General features: G+C 40.2%; 1 protein-coding gene across 1 annotated transcript; it reads right to left on the minus strand.

Annotated features, from left to right (window-relative positions):
* Nucleotides 1–708: 708 nt before the first annotated feature.
* Nucleotides 709–9,729, minus strand: LOC135874636 (serpin B4-like). Its single transcript, XM_065399522.1, has 7 exons — nucleotides 9,562–9,729; nucleotides 7,210–7,329; nucleotides 6,422–6,565; nucleotides 4,728–4,845; nucleotides 3,794–3,936; nucleotides 2,141–2,296; nucleotides 709–1,113 (listed from the first exon to the last, which is right to left on the minus strand). Exons 1-7 carry the CDS (start codon nucleotides 9,727–9,729, stop codon nucleotides 709–711), a joined length of 1,254 nt encoding a protein of 417 aa, XP_065255594.1.
* Between the last annotated feature and the right edge of the window lie 9,507 nt (nucleotides 9,730–19,236).

Consider the following 19,236-nt stretch of genomic DNA (forward strand, 5'->3'; position numbering starts at 1 on the left):
AAACATTTCCTGAATATATTTTTGTCTGTATTGTTACAGACATACTTGCTGACAGATATTTTGAAATTAATTACCAAAATAATTGAAACTGGCATGATTATTTTGTGTTATTTTCACAAATAAAAAAGAAGAATTTTGTGGAATTTTAAAATATTGTGCACAGAGTTTTTAATTTTTTGGCACAGAATTCCTCCAGAAGTAGTAAAGGTGGCAGAAGGGCAATAACAATAACTGTGAAAACAATGAGCCTGATTATTCACCTGTTACATTGCAACAACTCTGGGCCAGGTTCTCCACTGCAAGAGTTTGGGCAATGCTTGTGTTGATACCCATTCAGTTCAGGATGATTAATAAAATTCATAGTTCTTTATTTCACTACTAGTTATCAAAGCTTTGGTTCAAGGAGATTCCTAGTGATTTGCGACTTAACAGAGGTGCCCTTCCTCAGGTGCTGAGAAAGTGGGAGATTCTTTAAGTAGGAACCAGAAGCAACTTTGCGGGGGAGGGAAACAGCAGACAAGATAGGACTGTAGTGCTAGTGTTACAGTCCTGCTATGAGTATAGTGTGCATTTTCATCCATAACTATGGAGTCACTATCTAGATACAGTGCAAGGAAAAGAGAAAATGAAGAGAATAACATTTCTGTTGTATTTTCTGTACTATAATTCTGTGGCCCAGGATCTCGCGGGTTAATTAGAGATTTTCCTTTAAGGAGAAGAGACTCTACCATAGAAGAGAATGCATTTGGTTTTTTGGTGTCTGATAAAGAAGAGGAAAGGGTGATCAGCCACAAACTGTACAGGTATTCTTAGTGAGATTGTATGTATGCCAATTCCAGTTGCAGCTGCTGCCACAGTGCCCTCTTCATTGACCTCTATATAAGCCTTATGGACAGCCTCACTCACAAACAGGCCACCTTCTTTTGCCATTCCAGATAAATCTGATGCTCCTGGGTGAAACACATCGGTCATTCCTAAAGCCTCTAAATATTGTTTAAGTTGAGCACTTGTCTTGACTTTGAACCGAGGAAGAGCCACATCCACTTCATCTTCTTTCAAATGGTCGGGGCTAATCCAAGTTGTTAATTTCTCATAGGTAAGTTCCTTTTCCAGCTGCAGGTATAAAGATACATGGGAATCAGAATCTTGTGGTTATGCATCAAAATCAACAAGACACGCAACTATGTGAGAAATTGGAAAAAATATTTTTTCATTCACACTGTGGTAGCCACATCAGGCATGATTCTTACAATACTACTGGGATCAGTAGCATGACGTACACTAAGAGTATGTCTACAAAGGAATAAAACCCCACAGCTGGCCCGTGTCAGCTGACTTGGGCTGTATGGCTGAAAAATTGCTGTGTGGACATTTGGACACAGGCTGGAGCCCAACCTCTGGGACCCTCCACCATCACAGGGTCCGAGAGCTCGGGCTCCAGCCTAAGCCTGAACGTGTACACCGCAATTTTTAGCCCCTCAGCTGCAGGGCTTTTATCTCCATGTAGCTGTACCCTAAAGATTTCCAAATAAGTGTTTGTCCAGTGTTGGTTATAGAATCTTGTTTTCTTTTTTTTAATGTAAATATAATGACCACAATGGTGGTTCACCAGTGGGAGTCAACGGTGGAACTTCTAACTTCAGTGCTCAGACCTCTACCATTAAAGCTAAAGGACTTGATGCTGCACCAGTGACGTCAGTGGGTGTTTTGCAACCGAATTGTATGGGAGAAGGGTTAGGGAGCTGGATCAGATGTTAAGTCTGTCAGCAATATGCGGCAGACAGCCTTTGTGGATCTGCCGATGTGTTACCTATATTCTTTGCGTTTATTATTTATTCATTTTTAGACTAGTCTGTGTGGGTATTAACTGTTTAGAAAGGTTGATAATACAAAAATATAGCAATTAGCTATTAATTACATTGTCACTGTGCCCTATTTGGAGAATAAAATGGCTGGCTAATTGTTTGTTTTCTGAAAATTCAATAGACCTAGGAACAACATAAGCAGCCTGCCTTCAGATTTACTATTCAACATGCTGCATACTCTGCAACAAAGAAGAGGAAAGTAATTTTGTCCTATACTGTCTGTCCATGTTCATATTCTGGTTATAAGATTACTATCTCATCATAGGTAACTTTACCTGTGTTAGACCCATGTTGTCTTTTGGCAGCAGTATATACATACTCAGGTCACCACCCTTGTATGGGAGTTCAAGCACCTGACTGTGATGCTCCTCTATTATCGCTATTTTATACTCGCCCTTATGGTACATCATCTGCACAGGTTTGCTTGTAGTCTGAAAGCAGTGACAAGTAGTAACAAGTGAGAGACATACAATATATCCTCCAGCATTAAAACATTTTTCCTTGTATTGCATCTTCACTTGGACCCAAATGCTGCAGTAGTTGTTCATGGCCAGATAATCACCTTCTGAAGAAAGGTATAAAGTTCTCTTGAACCTCTTCGAACATCTCACAACAGTTTCATCTCTATCTTGGACTCAAGGGAAAGGGGTCAGTGAAGTACTGGGGGAGGGGAGACTGGGAAACCCCATAAAGCCCATTCCCATGATCCAGAATTCCACCATGCTACTTTTCCACTGCCCCTTTAAAGCTAAGATACCATTTATTATCTCCCTGTGCCGGCACACCCACCTCACAAAGAATAGAAGATTTAGAAGAAGAGGTAATGCTATTTCTTTGGACCAACACTTTCAGAAGTTGCCATTGATATTGTGTGCCTCACAGTTTGGTTGTCCAACTTGAGAACCATGCTAAGGATATTAAAACTACAGGCTTTTCATCTTTTCTTTAATTTATATTTCCATTTAAAAGCATGTTCTCAGGTCAAATTGACCCAGAAATTTACAAAACCTAAGAGCAATAGACATTTACAAAACAATTTCATGGAAACAGGTTCCACTAGGAACAATTTTCCTTTAGCTAAACAAATGTTTCCCTGCAGTGTTGCCAACCTATTTTTGCTACATTATGCTAATGTGTGACCAACAGAAGGTGAAACTGAACTGAAGCAATACGAAGCTGGCTACTCTACATTCATTGCCCACACAACATGGGGAGGGCGGGGGAGTAGCACAGGGACAATGTACCTAAATGTCACAGAAAAAAACCCACTTTCAGTATTCAACCTTAATGAGGAGGGAGATCAATCTGGTGACAGAATGTGGAAACTGAACACAGACTAAATGGATCTCTTGGGGGCAGTCATTGTAAATGTGGCAGCAGAACAACTCATTGTAGGTCTGAATACAAGCAATCCAGTTAAGGGTCTATGAAGAAAATGATTAGAGGCCAGACTGTGGACTGCTCCAAATTAGGAGTGTAGTGGGGGAAGGTACAAGAAGCATCCTTATGCTAGGCCTCTGCTCAGGGGCCAGCCGGTCTTTGCTCACATGAGTGCAAAAGGGTAGTGAACCTAACTGCACACGCAACCCCAAAGGGGAAGGGGAGAAAACGGGGCTTTGCCCTGAGCACTTCCACTCCTGATAGAAGAGCTGACAGGCCACAGAGAACGGCAGATGCTTCAGCTTCTTGTACACTGACTTCCCCTGTGCCCCAGGTGGCTTTGTGAGGCATTGTACCTGTATCAGGCATGATGCACTCTCCTAGCAGAAGCTTTGGGAAACAGCTCCCTCTTCACCCCCAGAGCTGGTCCCTAGGCCATAAAGGAGCCCTAGATTCAAGAGGCCATATCTCATGTTAGCTCCCCATTGTCTGCCAACCATGTAAAACAATAGGAGCAATGAAGTGATATGTGTATTTCTGTAATTTACCTTGTTAATCTGAAAAGGTCTTTCTTTGGTGTTTTCTTTCTTAAATTCCTTTCCCCATTGCCCTTTGAAGTAGACCGCATTCACGAGGACTAATTTAGTATCTTCAGAAAGAGCGTGTGGGCCAAAGAAGTCCTTGATTTTACCTTAAAAAAATGGAGGCAAATTATTTTGTTTTGGCAGTTCAATAACTCTAGTTCCATTTATCCGTTGTAATAACATAGATGTACAGTGCATATATGTAACTGTGTATAAGAATATAAACATGATACTAGACACACATGAAAGATGTTAGACTGACAGGCCTAAGAGCCTGAAGTCCTCTATCTATTCACAGAACAAGTACAACACAAGCAGCGTCTTTGTAGCTTCCCCACACTGACACACTGATGTGCCTCAAGTGAACAACGGAGAACAGATGTCATCTCCCAAAATGGCCATTTTGTTCTTTTTCTGCTGACTAGTCTTGGATCCAGGTCAAATTTTAAGTAGGGCGCTGTCATTTACCTTATCTGTAGAGGAGCTCATAAATCAAGGTACTTTTTGAAGGTCCTCTCTCCTTGCCCAATACCTCTTGCATCTGATTGGATAATTCCTTAAACTCAATGCAATCAGACTCACAGGTGGTCTCATCCAGCACCCACTGAAGTTGTCAGAAGAATTCCTGTTGATTTCAATGGGTGTTGTACTAGGTCCAGAGTCTGCTGGCTACTCTGTTCTCCTCAAATATGTTTTCTCTGTGGGAATTAATGATCCATCTTCAGGTCACTCAGGTGGTCAAATTGCTGAGAGCTGCTACTGCAGCTCCATACTGGGCGTGCTCCAATTATGACAAAATAGTGTTCTCCTGCAGGTTTTTAAGCACCTTGTACACTTTACCTCATTGTTTTTTTATTAAATATCAAGAAATAGCAGCCAATGGCTGACTTGTCCTTACCCTTGGTAAAGGTTTCAATCCACAAATTTATCTGCTTTCTGGTTTCCTCTGCAGCATTCCGAAAATCAACTGGTTTCAATTCAGCCTGGTATAACTTTTGTATGCAGGATAGGTATTGCTGTACAATAAGAGAGAATGTCAGAACAATACATCAGAAAACAGGTCTCTTTTTAGGATGTCTCCTGAATAAAATAAAATGTCCCTGTTTTTTAGTTCTGCAACACTGCAAGAAATATACAAAATATTCAAAAGTGTGTTTGTACATGCTCAAGACGAGACATTGTGAGGACTAGCAGAATGAACTGGACCAGTTGGGTAGAGTGTAGGGATACAGGTCCACATAGGTTTGGACAGTTTACATAAAACAGTCAAACACTGAACCTCTTTGAAGTTCTGCCAGCTGATTGACTCTGCCACAGACCCATTGTATGACCTTGAGAAAGTCATTTAATCTTTGTGTCTCAGTTCCCCATCTGTGAAATAAGGATAGTGATAATGCTTTTCTCCTACCCCTGTGTCTGTCCTCTCTATTTATATTGTAAGTTTTGGGGCAGGGACTGTCTTTTACTACGTTTCTATAGAATTATAGCACAAGAGGGCCCTGACCCTGGTTCTACTACTGTACAAATAATAATGACTACTCACCAGATTTAAGGAGTTTTGCTGTGGTGAGGCTGGTATTTGCTTTTGCATGTGATCTTGTTATGTAAGGCTGATTTACTCTCTGGTTTTCAGATGCAATAAACACATATATCCCCCTGGCAACCTAGCTACTTTAGCAGGCATTTACAGAACATCAGGTTCTGGTTACACAATGGAAGGTGGACCTAGGTCGCTCTTGAATAACCAGAATGTCTGGTTGTCACAAGTCCGTCCTCTCGTGGTCCTTAAATGACTGCTTATGCTCTAAAGGACTGGGGGACCATTGTCACATACGCCACTTTCTTCTCCCATTCAGTGGAAAGATTTGATAGATGCTGCTTCCTCTTGCAGCAACCAATCCGTAAGTCTCTCAAGTTTACCTTCCATCCTGGGTGGACTGCAGAACAGGAGAAACTGGTGGAATAGGACCCACTACAGGTCTTTCTGTTAGTTCTACAGGTAGAACCCTGAATTTATCCTGGAACTAGAAACCTATATATATTGTCTCGCCACTTCTGTCCCAGTCTAACCTAGTGTGTCCGTGACTATATTTATATGTAATTCACGAATGTTTTGAAGCACTGTCCTGTAATGTTTCTTTTTCCCACCAGCCAAAATAACTAAGGATGACTGCAATGATACTTCCACATGAAATTTCAAACTAGAAGCGAATTTTGAAAGCTGATTTGAGAAAAGTTTTTGTGCCTATGAAATTTCACACAAATGAAATGGTGAGGCCTTGTAAATAATGTGAAATGAATTGGTAAAAAATGCAGCATGAAACCCCAGAACATAGTTAGCAATTTTATTGAATTTGCATGAGCCAGAATAATTCTAGCTCACTTTCCCATATGGATTTATTTTAAGATGATTGGCTGTTCTGCCCTACTATTCAGTACCTCCAGGGGATCAACTCCACCCTTGTTTAAGTGGACACAACTCCCATCCAAGTCAACAGGAAATGGGACCTCAACTGAACTAAGCCCATGTTGTTCATCTCTATCTGTCCTACAATGTCACAGGCCATTAATGTGAACCCCAGTGCAACTCACCTGAAGAAAATTGAATGTCTTTTCTCCATACAGTCTGTTGGCATTAGCCAGCTCGTAAGAAGTGGTAGGTTTGTTGATTGCTGAGAAGATGTCATGAAACTGGGAATGAATCCCTCCAGGTATATCACACTGATCATCAGGAACCTTCAAATAACACAAAGTTGCTGTAGTTTGTTTCTGACTGAAAAAGGCTGAGAGTAACAGAGGCACTGTTTTTTTTTTTAAATAATTGTTCTCCTATGAAACCATTTGGATTCAATAACTTAACTACCTTTGCCTTCTCTGACTTGTCCTTGTTCCTGATAGTCTGGAGATCTATGGAGCAAAAGCTCTATTATAAGGACTAAGGAATCCGTGGCTCTTTTGGGATGTTCCACTTGTTACTTATGGAGCACTACACATGCGAATTTGTTGAACAATGAAAAATGTTCAGGGTAATACAGTTGCAAATGCTTTCTGTATGTCAGATTTAAACATGCACATGTGCTCATGATCATGGTAGGAGCCCACTGAAATAGCAAGATGCAAAGTGAACTGATCACTTTGTGAATGCAGTTGCAATTATGGCATCCACAAATCAAGCGTATAATTGTACAGCATTTTCAATAAAAAAAATCCTAAACCTTACTCTTTGCTATCTTGTATACATTTTTATCCTTCTCCCTACTGTCACCTACCATCATAGCATTTCCCACCCTATTTTTATGTTATAAATCTAATCTGCCAATTTTGAGTTTAGGTTCAAATTCTCCAAAGTTTGTCCAACTTCAACATTTGTTCTAAGATACCGGCAGTTGGGGATGAAGAGGTCGTCTGCAACTGCTCTCTGAATTCTCATCACTTGTTGCTTCCGAAGACCTTCCTGTTCCTGGATTTTCATTTTCTCTAAGTTCAGCAAAGCGAAGAACCTGAGGTGGAAATGTAAGATTGCAACAATCATACACTATATTGATTTACTTATGACAATATATAAAACTGAACTTGTCACGAGAAAATTCAGTTGTCTGTCTTACCTACTGTCCTTTCTACTGGAGATGGACATCATGATGTCAAAGGCAGGTATTCTCAACTTTTATCACTGGATGCCCCAGTGCATCCATTGACATCAAAATCAGCAAGCCATTTGGTGAATACTACTTAAAATCACCAGAAAGGTGAGCTATATTTCTATGATTGTAGAACTCACTTCCTATTTCTGCCCATAATATTCAGTTTTTACACCTTTTTATACTATGTTGCAATAGGGCAATAAATTCAGTAGTGTTCTGCAGGCATGCAGTGATCTGCAATAGTGGATCCTATCACAGGATTAGGACTTGGATAAAAGCTTATTATTTACAAAACCTAAATTTAAGGAACAATCTCAAAACCAATGGAAATGCTTTCAGAGTTTGCTAGGTTTAATTCCAACAAATGCAGTGTTTGTTTGTCAAATGCAGAGTTAGCTCCCACCCATATTTAAGTGGACAGGAGTTTTGCCGATGACTTCTGTGGCAATAGAACTGGAACCTGTTTTTTTTTTTTTTTTTTTTATTTCATTCCTCTCATGTGCATATCCCTTTACAGTTGCTAACTGTATTGGGTCCCATGTCTAGCCTTCACAGCAAAATATCTATCTGGAAGTTCTAATAATGACAGTTGTATTCAAAGACTGATAACACATGATTCTTGATTAGTACTAACTCCTGTGCAACCCAAGCCTGAAAAATTCAAACCCATTTCCAGTGAAAAAAGTTGACTCACACAGGTTCATGGGATCCAAAAATAGGTTAATACTTTTGCCAAACTAGATATTCAAATAATATTTTTATAACTACGACCAAACTTGTAACACTTCAGCATTAGTAAATCTGATGCTCAGCACGTTCACAGTAAGCAACTAAAAAGGACCCTGCATCTGAGATATACACATCTCTGAAATAACCATGTAGGCTACATCTCTCTCTTTTGATATAATGCACAAGACAGAAATGTCACCAGGCGGTATGAATAAAATGAAGATGAGGGGCTGGAAATTGCAAATATTGAGGAAATGTTTCTCTGGGTTTTATCTGAGATGACCTCTTCTGCTGGGGCTGAGCTATTGGCCAAGAGGCTCAAACATCCTTCTAGGCCAGGGGTCGGCAACATTTGGCACGCGGCTCACCAGGGTAAGCACCCTGGCGGGCTGGGCCAGTTTATTTACCTGCTGACGCGGCAGGTTCGGCCGATCGCGGCCCCCACTGGCCGCGGTTTGCTGTCCTGGGCCAATGGGGGCAGCGGGAAGCTGCGGCCAGCACATCCCTCGCCCGCGCCGCTTCTCGCCGCCCCTATTGGCCCGGGACGGCGAACCGCAGCCAGTGGGGGCCACGATCGGCCGAACCTGCCGCGTCAGCAGGTAAATAAACTGGCCCGGCCCACCAGGGTGCTTACCCTGGCGAGCCGCGTGCCAAACGTTGCCGACCCCTGCTCTAGGCCAAAATAGACCAACCTCGGCAGAGGGTAAGTGAAGCAGCAACATAGGCCAGTGGTTCTCAAACTTTTGTACTGGTGACCCCTTTCACATAGCAAGCCTCTGAGTGCGACCCCCCTTTATACATTAAAAACACTTTTTAATATATTTAACACCATTATAAATGCTGGATGCAAAGTGGGGTTTGGAGTGCAGGCTGACAGCTCACAACCCCCCATACAATAACCTCGCGACCCCCTGAGGGGTCCCGACCCCCAGTTTGAGAACCCCTGACATAGGCCATCGTCTCACAAACAATAACACACCCAAGTACCATTATGAACTACTCATGTATGTAATGACACACATGTATGGAATGGTTGCAAGATCAGGGCTTGAGGCGGGAAATCTCTTGTTCTTGGGCTGAAAATGTTATTTCCAGTTCACAATTATGTTCTCAGCCTGCAGCTTCTGCCAGGCACCTTTTCAACCCCATAAAGTTAAATTCCATTCAATATAGAATTGCCTTTCAGACCGTAACTAGGGCAATTGCTGCTTGTGCAGGCTTTATTACCCCTGGAAAAGGAAACTGCTCTGAGTTAGCAGAAAAGAAAAGGCTTGAGGAGCTCAGGTGACATTGCACGAGGGAATGGTCTGCCATTGTTGAACAAAAATGAAGGTATAAAACAACTGACTTATTGACACCTACCTTTTGTATCTGGGTGGCAGTATTACCTCTGGCCCCAAGAAGGACCATGCCCAGGGCAGCTGAGATACTCAAAGGAGAATAGATGATATTGTCAGATGGATGATCTTTGTTCAATAGTTTGAAAAAGTCAAGGGCAAATTTGGTAGTTGCTTCACTGATGGAGCTCATTGTGAAAATGAAAAGCTGCAGAGGAAAAACATAAACCAAATCAACAGAAAGAACAGGAGTACTTGTGGCACCTTAGAGACTAACAAATTTATTTGAGCATAAGCTTTCGTGGGCTACAGCCCACTTCATCGGATGCATGCAGTGGAAAATACAGGAGGAAGATATATATATACACAGAGAACATGAAACAATGGGTGTTACCATACACACTATAACGAGAGTGATTAGTTAAGGTGAGCTATTATCAGCAGGAGAGAAAAAAAAATGTTTATCGTGGTAATGAAAATGGCCCATTTCCAGCAGTTGACAAGAAGATGTGAGGAACTGTGGGGCGGCGGGGGGGGGGGGGGGGGAGGGAGGAAATAAGCATGGGGAAATAGTTTGACTTTGTGTAATGGCCCATCCACTCCCAGTCTTTATTGAGGCCTAATTTAATGGTGTCCAATTTGCAAATTAATTCCAATTCAGCAGTCTCTCGTTGGAGTCTGTTTTTGAAATTTTGTTGTAATATTGCGACTTTTAGGTCTGTAATCGAGTGGCCAGGGAGATTGAAGTGTTCTCCAACTGGTTTTTGAATGTTATAATTCTTGACATCTGATTTGTGTCCATTTATTCTTTTACGTAGAGACTGTCCGGTTTGGCCAATGTACATGGCCAAATCAACAGAGTTCAACAGTCTCTTTTCTCAACCTCTTACTGCATCAGAAGGTTTCAGTGGCTTTCTTGCTAGTTATACACACGTGTCTGGCCTCAGGGTTGAAATGGGCATAAGTTTTGGGAAGATTGTGATACAGACATTTAAAAAAAGAATTCCCATTAAGGAAACTGCCTCATCTCCAATTCTCCACTCAGGAAATTGAGACTATCCTTTTTCTTCCACTTCTGTGGCTAATGTACAACGCTACAATGAGTAAAATCTTCTACCAACACAGTTTCTTAGAGCAATGAAACACACTGATGCATCTCCCCATCTGACTTCAGGGGACTTACTCATGATTTACAGCAGTATGAGTTCAAAATCAGGCTTTCTGAGAGGGATTACTGGATGCTCCAATTTCTGTTTGTATGTGATCAGGGCCACATTAGGCTCTCTTTTGCACCCAGATATAGCTAGAGCAACTTCGGAGGAGTTAATCCAGATATACACAGGTGTAAATGAGAGCCTAATTTGACCCCTGGTGTCTAGGTAACAACAACAGACAATGGGTAGAGAATTATCTGATTAATATGTGATAAGGTATTAATGAATCAGCTTATTCTATTATAAAAGAAATATACACTGTGTAAGATGTGTGAACATCTATTTATTGCAATACATTTTCCAATTGGGGTTGACTGATAGGAACATAATACTCTAATCTGTCTCCATTAACTCTGAAAAGAGATACCCTTGATTTCTTCCCAGGGAGGTATTCCAAGACTTTCACAAATAGATAAAAAGACCTGTGTGAAGTTTTCCTGACACATAGTTTATCTGCTAAAAAATGTAATCTTGGTCAATCTGAAACTATTCACAAATTTGACACAAATTTACCAAAGAGTTTGGGCCAAAAAAACATTTCAGGTTAGATTTGTTAAGTGGCTAGTGCTGTGCTCCTTGTTCCCCCCCCCCCCATCTTTAGCCCAGTATATAGGTGGTGGCGATGTTCTGTTTAACTTCTGCCCAAAGGTTAGGGCATACACCTGGGATGTAGGAGACTGAGGTTCAGTTACCCCCTCTGCCTGATTTGGAACAGTGAGTTGAATTTGAATCTCTCACTGCTCAGGAGAATGCTGTGAGGCCTAGGCTATCGGGTAGTCTGCAGTGAGTCTCTCCCACTGAAGCTTTTCCACTTAATATAAATTAGTAATTGGATGTGGGTCTCCCTCATCTTAGGTGAGATTCTTCACTATGCAAGTGGGTGATCTAGTGGCTTTCCCCTTCCAAATTCTAATCCACTGTTGTCTCTCTGAAATTGTGTTATACAACATCACCTTTAATTTTGTAAGCAAGTCGTGAGAAATAATTTTTCCACTCTACTCAGCACTGATAAGGCCCCAACAGTTCTGGGCACCACAATTGGGAAAGATGTGAACAAATTGGAGAAAGTCCAGAGAAGATCAAAACAAAAATATTAAAAGTCTAGAAAACATGGCTTATGAGGAAAGATTGAAAAAGTTGGGTTGTTTAGTCTGGAGAAGAGAAGACTGAGGGGGGTATGATCACAGTCTTCAAGTACGTAAAGGGTTATTATAACAAGAAAAGTGATAAATTGTTCTTAGCCACTGAGGACAGGACAAGAAGTAATGGATTTAAATCGCAGCAAGGGATATTTAGATCTGACATTAGGAAAAACTTCCTAATTGCAAGGGAGACAAGATGGGTGAGGTATCCTCTATTATTGGACCAACTTCTGTTGGTGAGCGAGACAGGCTTTTAAGACACACAGAGCTCTTCTTCACGTCTGGGAAAGGTTCTCCCAGGGTCACAGCAAAATGCAAGGAGGAACAGATCATGAACTGACCACCCATCATTGGAAGGTTTTAAGAACAGGTTAGACAAACACCTGTCAGGGATGGTCTAGATAATACTTAGTCCTGCCTCAGGGCAGGAGACTGGACTAGATGACCTGTTCAGATCCCTTCCAGTCCTCCATTCCTATGATTCTGTGATTTTCTTACTTAAATATTTCATTTCCAACTCAGACTCTTTTCAAAAATATGCACAGATTTACTGACATCTGAGGCTGAGAAGAGAAGTTTGTGTGTTATTGTTAATGCAAAATGCTTTGTTATGGAAAAAGTAAGAAAATTACTGAGAATTTCTTTTCCTAATCATCAACAGCTGGCAAATTACACATTTCACAAGAGTTGATGATTATCTGTAGCAATGTGATAGGCTTTGGAAAGTGGTGACACCTGCAACATTGTATGTAAATTCTGCAAGCCAAATTTTGCTCTTACACTGATATAAATGCATCGTAATTTACCTTAAACCAACAGGATCTGTGGGGATCAGGCCTTCTGAAAAGCAGGTTGTTTATTTAGGTACCTAAATCTGGGTTTAAATGATAACTTTTAGGCACCCACATCTGAAAATTTTGCCAAAGTGACTTGCCCACAGTCACACAGGCAGGAATAGACTCCTGAGCCCCAGCCTTGCAACTTTAATACACAATCCTCTGGGGATGTAAAATTCTGGACAGCTGGACTAATCTGTACAATCCTAAAATGGATTGAGTATGAGAAAGGACTTACAAAACTTCCCTTCACCAATTATAACAGTAACAAAATGTTAAACTTAAATGGAAGAAATGCTTACCTGGCCATCAGAGATGAAGTTTGAAGCTTGCTAGATTATGGTGGGGTATCTTGCAAGGTTTTGGGATATAAAGCATTTGCAACACCCACTGGCATTATCATATATCCAAAATTATTATTTATTATGTCCAAATGGTTGCTTAAAGGTAACTTTCATAACTAATTAGAATGCAAACCCTAGAATAACTTTTGTCATTCAGAAAATGTAATTACCATTCTTGTATAATCTGTGTGGACTCCAGGAAAGATAAGACACTAGGAGTCAGAGTCTACCCCCCTTTGCTGTATATTTGCACTGATCCTCCAACACAGACCTGCCCTAAATATGGTGGATTCAGCCCCCTTGGGAATCCTTCTCCACAGAGGGATCCTCTACTGCCATAGAGCCACTGTAGCCAAAAGTAATGAACAGAGTGTGGGTAGTGAAAAGGAACATGCATAATTTTATTCATATAAGAAACTCCATTGAATTCACATTTTTTTGATTACTGGATTAGTAGTTCTTGATTTTTGTTTTTGGGGGACAAAGAAGGACCCTTCCTCAATGTACTGGTTAACTATTGTTTTCTTCTTCAGTCCTCCGCACTTCCTTACTACCCTGATATCTGTTATAGGAAGCACAGGGCTTCCAAAGACCCATAGATTTCTGAATGACATGTGTTTGATTGACCACATATATATTGTGTCTCACCTGGTAATTGTAACTGGATTTATTAATTATTTTTTTAAACCCAGCTATAGTCTTCTGTCCTCCATATTTATAGCTGTAAAACAGTATCTCTTTTAGCCAACTGCAATTTAGTTGTGGTTTCCTGCTGACTTTGGTTTGCAGGAACCTGTGTATTTCCCAGCTTAATGTTCTCCTCTGCTAATGATTTGCCAAATGGACATACAACATTTTTCATTTCCTATAAACATGTTGTGCATCAATATGGAATTTAGTACTATCATGAAAAAAAAATCGTTAATTTGTCTTTATTCAGAACTTGTACTGTCTAAATTCCCATTGGAGTTGGTGAAAGTTTTGGCCAGATTAAGGACTAAGAAAATACTAGGGGTCAGATTCTGATATGTGGACTGAAATTGAGTAATGCCTTCCTCTTTTAGTAGTCCAATTGATTTCAAAGACCCTTACGGATGTTGAATAGGACTTTCTCCTGGAGTAGTCCTGTTCATTTCAATGGGACTACTCAAGCAGTGAGTTGCTACTCACTGTCAGAATCTGATACCCTCAGGGATTTGGGGTGAAATCCTGGCTCATTTGACAACAACCACACAACTCCAGTTGAATTCAGTAGGTCCAGGATTTTACCTTAGTCTCCAGCTTGTGTTGTTTTCTCTGTATAAGGGCAAACTAACTTTCCTCAGCAACTGGAAAATATATCTAGTTGACAATAATTCCAGACTCCCTTAGCATATCTGACCTATAGTCTCTGCTGTAAATCGATCCTTAGGTACTTGTATGACACGCAAATCATGCATGGTCTTTATTATTATTTAAAGATTGATTTCAATAGGACTTAGGCACCTAACCTGCTTAGATGCTTTAGAAAATCCCAGTACACACCAATATACATCTTTAGTTGCCTAAATACCTTTGATCATCTGGCTCTAAGGCCTTGGCCTCTTAGGTTTCCCTGACTGTCAACATGGTTCATTATGGAGTATCCAAACACATACTAAGTCATGGATTCTTTTGTCATGAGAAGTCAAACAAGAAGGTGGCAAACTAAAAATATCTTTTTTCTTCCCCCTCAGGGGAACAACAATTTAGTCCTTGGCCCACGAATTTTCTGTGTTGTGCCATCTCAGAGAAAGAACTACCACCTGCAGAGATTTATCCTTATTTATCCAATTCAAGATTTTAAGGAACAAGATTATCATCTACTCAAGAAAATTCTTCCTTTGATTCATCTGGCCCCATATCAGTATCTTTTCTTAAAACGCTGCAAGTTTATAATTCTTACACTCTGTTTTCTAAAAACAGAAATCTAAACTAAACTCATGATGAAAATGTTCAAGCCCTGTTTTACTGCCTGACATGGATGTTATCATTTAATCTGCCCAGGGTTTCACTAATTCAGAATAAGTTTCAAAGAAAACTAATTGTGTCTACACAAATATCTACATTACCTTAGAGTCCTGTGAGAGAGAAGGAATTACTTGTGTCCTCGGCCAAGTTCTGGGTCTGTTTGTTAGGCAATTGATATGTTTAGATATATAGAACAGTTGCACTTCCTTCCAGCCTACATCATCCACTCTTACAGGTCTATATGTTTCACCACTTATGCTTACACCTCCTCCCCACCAATTTCCAGAACTTTCTGTTGTAATGTTTGCCTTGATTGTTGACATACCATATATTTGTTTGGCAATAAATAAGTTTAGAAATAAAATGAGATTGCACCTCCATTTCCTTCTAGCCTTAATTCTCCACCCCTAGTGCCCAATATGTTTCCGCACCTAAGCCTTCTCTTCCTCCCAACCACTTTCCAGAAATTATTGTTGTAAAGTTTGACCTGATTATTGATCCATTGTATGTATTTTAAACAGCAATCTTAGAGATTTAGAAGATGAATACAATGATCTTATAAGATATGGTATTTTAGACATAGGATGAGCAAAAATATCACCAAGTGGCCAACTGTAAGAATGGCTGGTGATGTTGTCCATTGCGACTCTCTTTTGTTTAAAATAAGTACAGCTACTATTTAACTTACACCAAACAACACAAATATCTGTCTTTCTGCTGGATTGGTGTTCTGTGTGGCCTGATTCTCCACTGCATTATTCCAGTCTTAAACCAGTGTAACTCCATAGATTTCAGATGAGACATACCAGTGTAAAACTGGAGTAATGCAGGGATCAATTAGGCCTTGTGACTCCACCATCCTAATTTAAAACCATTAGGAATATGGATACTGCCATGCCAGATTAGACAAACAATCAAACTGAGCCTGGTGTTCGGTCTCCAGCAGTGACCAATACCAGATGTTTAAGTGGAGGACGTAAGACTCCCAAAATGGGGTTGTCAAAGAATGCATGGAATGAGCGCTAAAATATTCCCATGTTGGACGTTTCTCTCTAATTCAAGGCAGCTGTGTGTACTGAAGGATGAGGGCTAGTATCCCTTTTTAATGTAAAGGCTGGGCTATCCCTTGATACACAAACTGATCCGCACTCAGTGCACTGGATGCTGAAGTGTAGAAACATTTTTTTTAAATCAAAGGGTTTTTTGTTTGTTTATTTCATGCTGAGACACAGCATGAAAATTAATAGCTTATGTGCAGCCAAGAGTTGCCTCTCTCTAAGATAGCAGAAAAGGAATTCTGAAATAAACAGGCACCTTTATTCTGCATAGGTTGGTCTTGTATTTTGAAAATCCAAGGCTGTTAGCTGTATGAAGGAGCCCTTTTCTTGAAAGTGTGTCTGTACAGATGTATACCATAAAAGGGACTTCTTTGGGGTCATATTTTAGCACACAGCTTTATCATGTTATATTCAACAGGACAGTATTTAGATGGAATGTGTTCATGCAGTCATAGTGAGTATAATAAAATAAATAAACCCTTATGTAATGTTATTTCATGTTTGTTCTTTTCCCATTCAGGAAGTAGAACCAAGAAGAAAGGTGTGTGCTGCGTCCTAGAAACATGGACTTCCAAAGTGCTTGCAGGCAGGCCGAAATATTTTCAATATACCTGGAGGTTCACTAGTGTACCCAGTTTATTTAATCTCTGCCCTGAATTCAAAGAGTTAGGAGCATCCCCAGAAAAGGTAGGAAACCACTCCAAAAGCTCTGTGCTTCTAATATTTTATTCCACTGTAACTGATTGCTGGGAATTTGCACAAACAGCTCTAACACCAAATTTTATGAAGATATGGGTTCTGCATAAACATACTGCACAATAGTTACAAATAAATATTTAGGGCCTGATTCTCCATTGCCCTAGTTTACACCAGTGTGACTCCATTGATTTCAGTGAGGTTACTCAGTCATAAAACTAGAAGATGGCAGTGGAGAATTAGTCCCTACTTTGATGCTAGCTGAAAGTAAAGTTATTACAAAGTAGATGGTTGTAAGGAAATGCATTTTATTTCTTATATTTTACACAGTTGTTTCTTGTACAGCACTTGCCCATTGGTATGTTACCTACAGAGGAAACAGAACATAAAAACATAAGAACGCCATACTGGGTCAGACCAAAGGTCCATCTAGCCCAGTACCCTGTCTTCAGACAGTGGCCAATGCCAGGTGCCCCAGGGGGAATGAAGAGAAAAGGTAATCATCAAGTTATCCATCCCGTCGCCCATTCCAAGCTTGTGGCAAACAGAGGCTAGGGACACCATTCCTGCCCATCCTGGCTAATAGCCACTGATGGACCTATCCTCCATGAATTTATATCTAGTTCTTTTTTGAACCCTGTTATATTCTTGGTCTTCACAACATCCTCTGGCAAAGAGTTCCACTGGTTGACTGTGCATTGTGTGAAGAAATACTATCTTTTGTTTGTTTTAAAGCTGCTGCCTATTAATTTCATTTGGTGACCCCTAGTTCTTGTGTTATGAGAAGGAGTAAATATCACTTCCTTATTTACTTTCTCCACACCAGTTATGAGTTTATAGACTCTATCATATCCCTCCTTAGTCATCCCTTTTCCAAGCTGAAAAGTCCCAGTCATTAATCTCTTCTCATACGGAAGTCATTCCATACCCCTAATCATTTTTGTTACCCTTTTCTGAACCTTTTCCAATTCCGATATATCTTTTTTGAGATGGGGTGATCACATCTGCATGCAGTATTCAAGATGTGGGTATACCATGGGTTTATATAGAAGCAACATGATATTTTCTGTTCTATTATCTATCCCTTTGTTAATGATTCCCAAAATTCTGTTAGCTTTTTTTTTGATTCCCGCTGCACATTGAGTGGATGTTTTCAGAGAACTATCCACAGTGACTCCAAGATCTCTTTCTTGAGTTGTAACAGCTAATTTAGACCCCATTATTTTATATGTATAGTTGGGATTATGTTTTCCAATGTGCATTACTTTGCATTTAGCAACATTGAATTTCATCTGCCATTTTGTTGCCCAGTCACCCAGTTTTGAGAGGTTATTTTGTAGCTCTTCACCTGCAAATTTTGACACCTCACTTTACCCCTTTTTCCAGAACACTTGCAAGCAGTCTGCAAACAAGAAAAAATGCCAGTAGAAATGTAAAGATTACAAAACATTTACATTCAAATGGTTTTATTGCATTGCTAGCCATGCCTATGTTAAGTCAATATAACTTATGAAACTGTGCACCATATCCTCATCTAGTATAAATGGCCAAGCTCCATTGACTTCAATGGGGGTGTTCCAATCTGCACCTACTGAAGATCTGGCCCTGCTTGTGTACTCTTTGTATGTCTGCACAGGTAATTGTTTTATTCCTGAGATGTATTTCTCTATATCAAACTTATTCTTTTGCTTTGTGGTTGTACTAAGAAAAAGTGCAATTTGCAACCATTGGAAAAAGCAAGCAGTACATTTTTATTGTGCTTTTGAGGGCCATAGCCAAATATTATCATTATCAGGTCCTCTAACCATATGAACAGAAGAGCAAACTTCTTAGTAATTTGCATTATTTGTTGTTCCCCAACCTAAAAAGACTGGCCAATAATACAGGAAAGTGAAGTAAAATTACCCAAGTTATTTAGACACTTGAGGCAATATCTTTGTGGTACAGTCCTCCTGCTGCAAAATCAGGTTTAGAACAGAAATCTGAGTGGTTTTGGGGAGAAGACTCTGCCAAAGAGGAGGATGGTCTAAGTTTTATTGTGCCTGATGAAGAAGAGGAAAGGGTGATCTGCTGCAAACTGAATGGCAGAAATGAGACTTTGTGCTGTCATAGAAGCCAACTGGCAGCTGCAGCCTGAGTGACTACTTCTTCTGGCTAGTTTACAGGTGTCTTCTCAACTGTAAAGCAGCGTGTTTTCTTACAGTAGGTTAGTTCAGTAACTGGAAGATTTCAGTGTTTAAAGCCAGAAGGGATTATCATGATCATCTAATATGATGTCCTGTACATTGGAGGCCTCAAAATCATACCCACTTGCTCCTGCAATAGGCCATAACCTCTGGCTGAGTTATTGAAATCCTCAAATCTTGTTTTAAAGAATTCAAGTTACAGAGAATCCACTGTTTACTCTTGTTCAAACTAGCA

This window comes from Emys orbicularis, chromosome 2, assembly GCF_028017835.1.
Source record: "Emys orbicularis isolate rEmyOrb1 chromosome 2, rEmyOrb1.hap1, whole genome shotgun sequence".
Taxonomy (NCBI): domain Eukaryota; kingdom Metazoa; phylum Chordata; order Testudines; family Emydidae; genus Emys; species Emys orbicularis.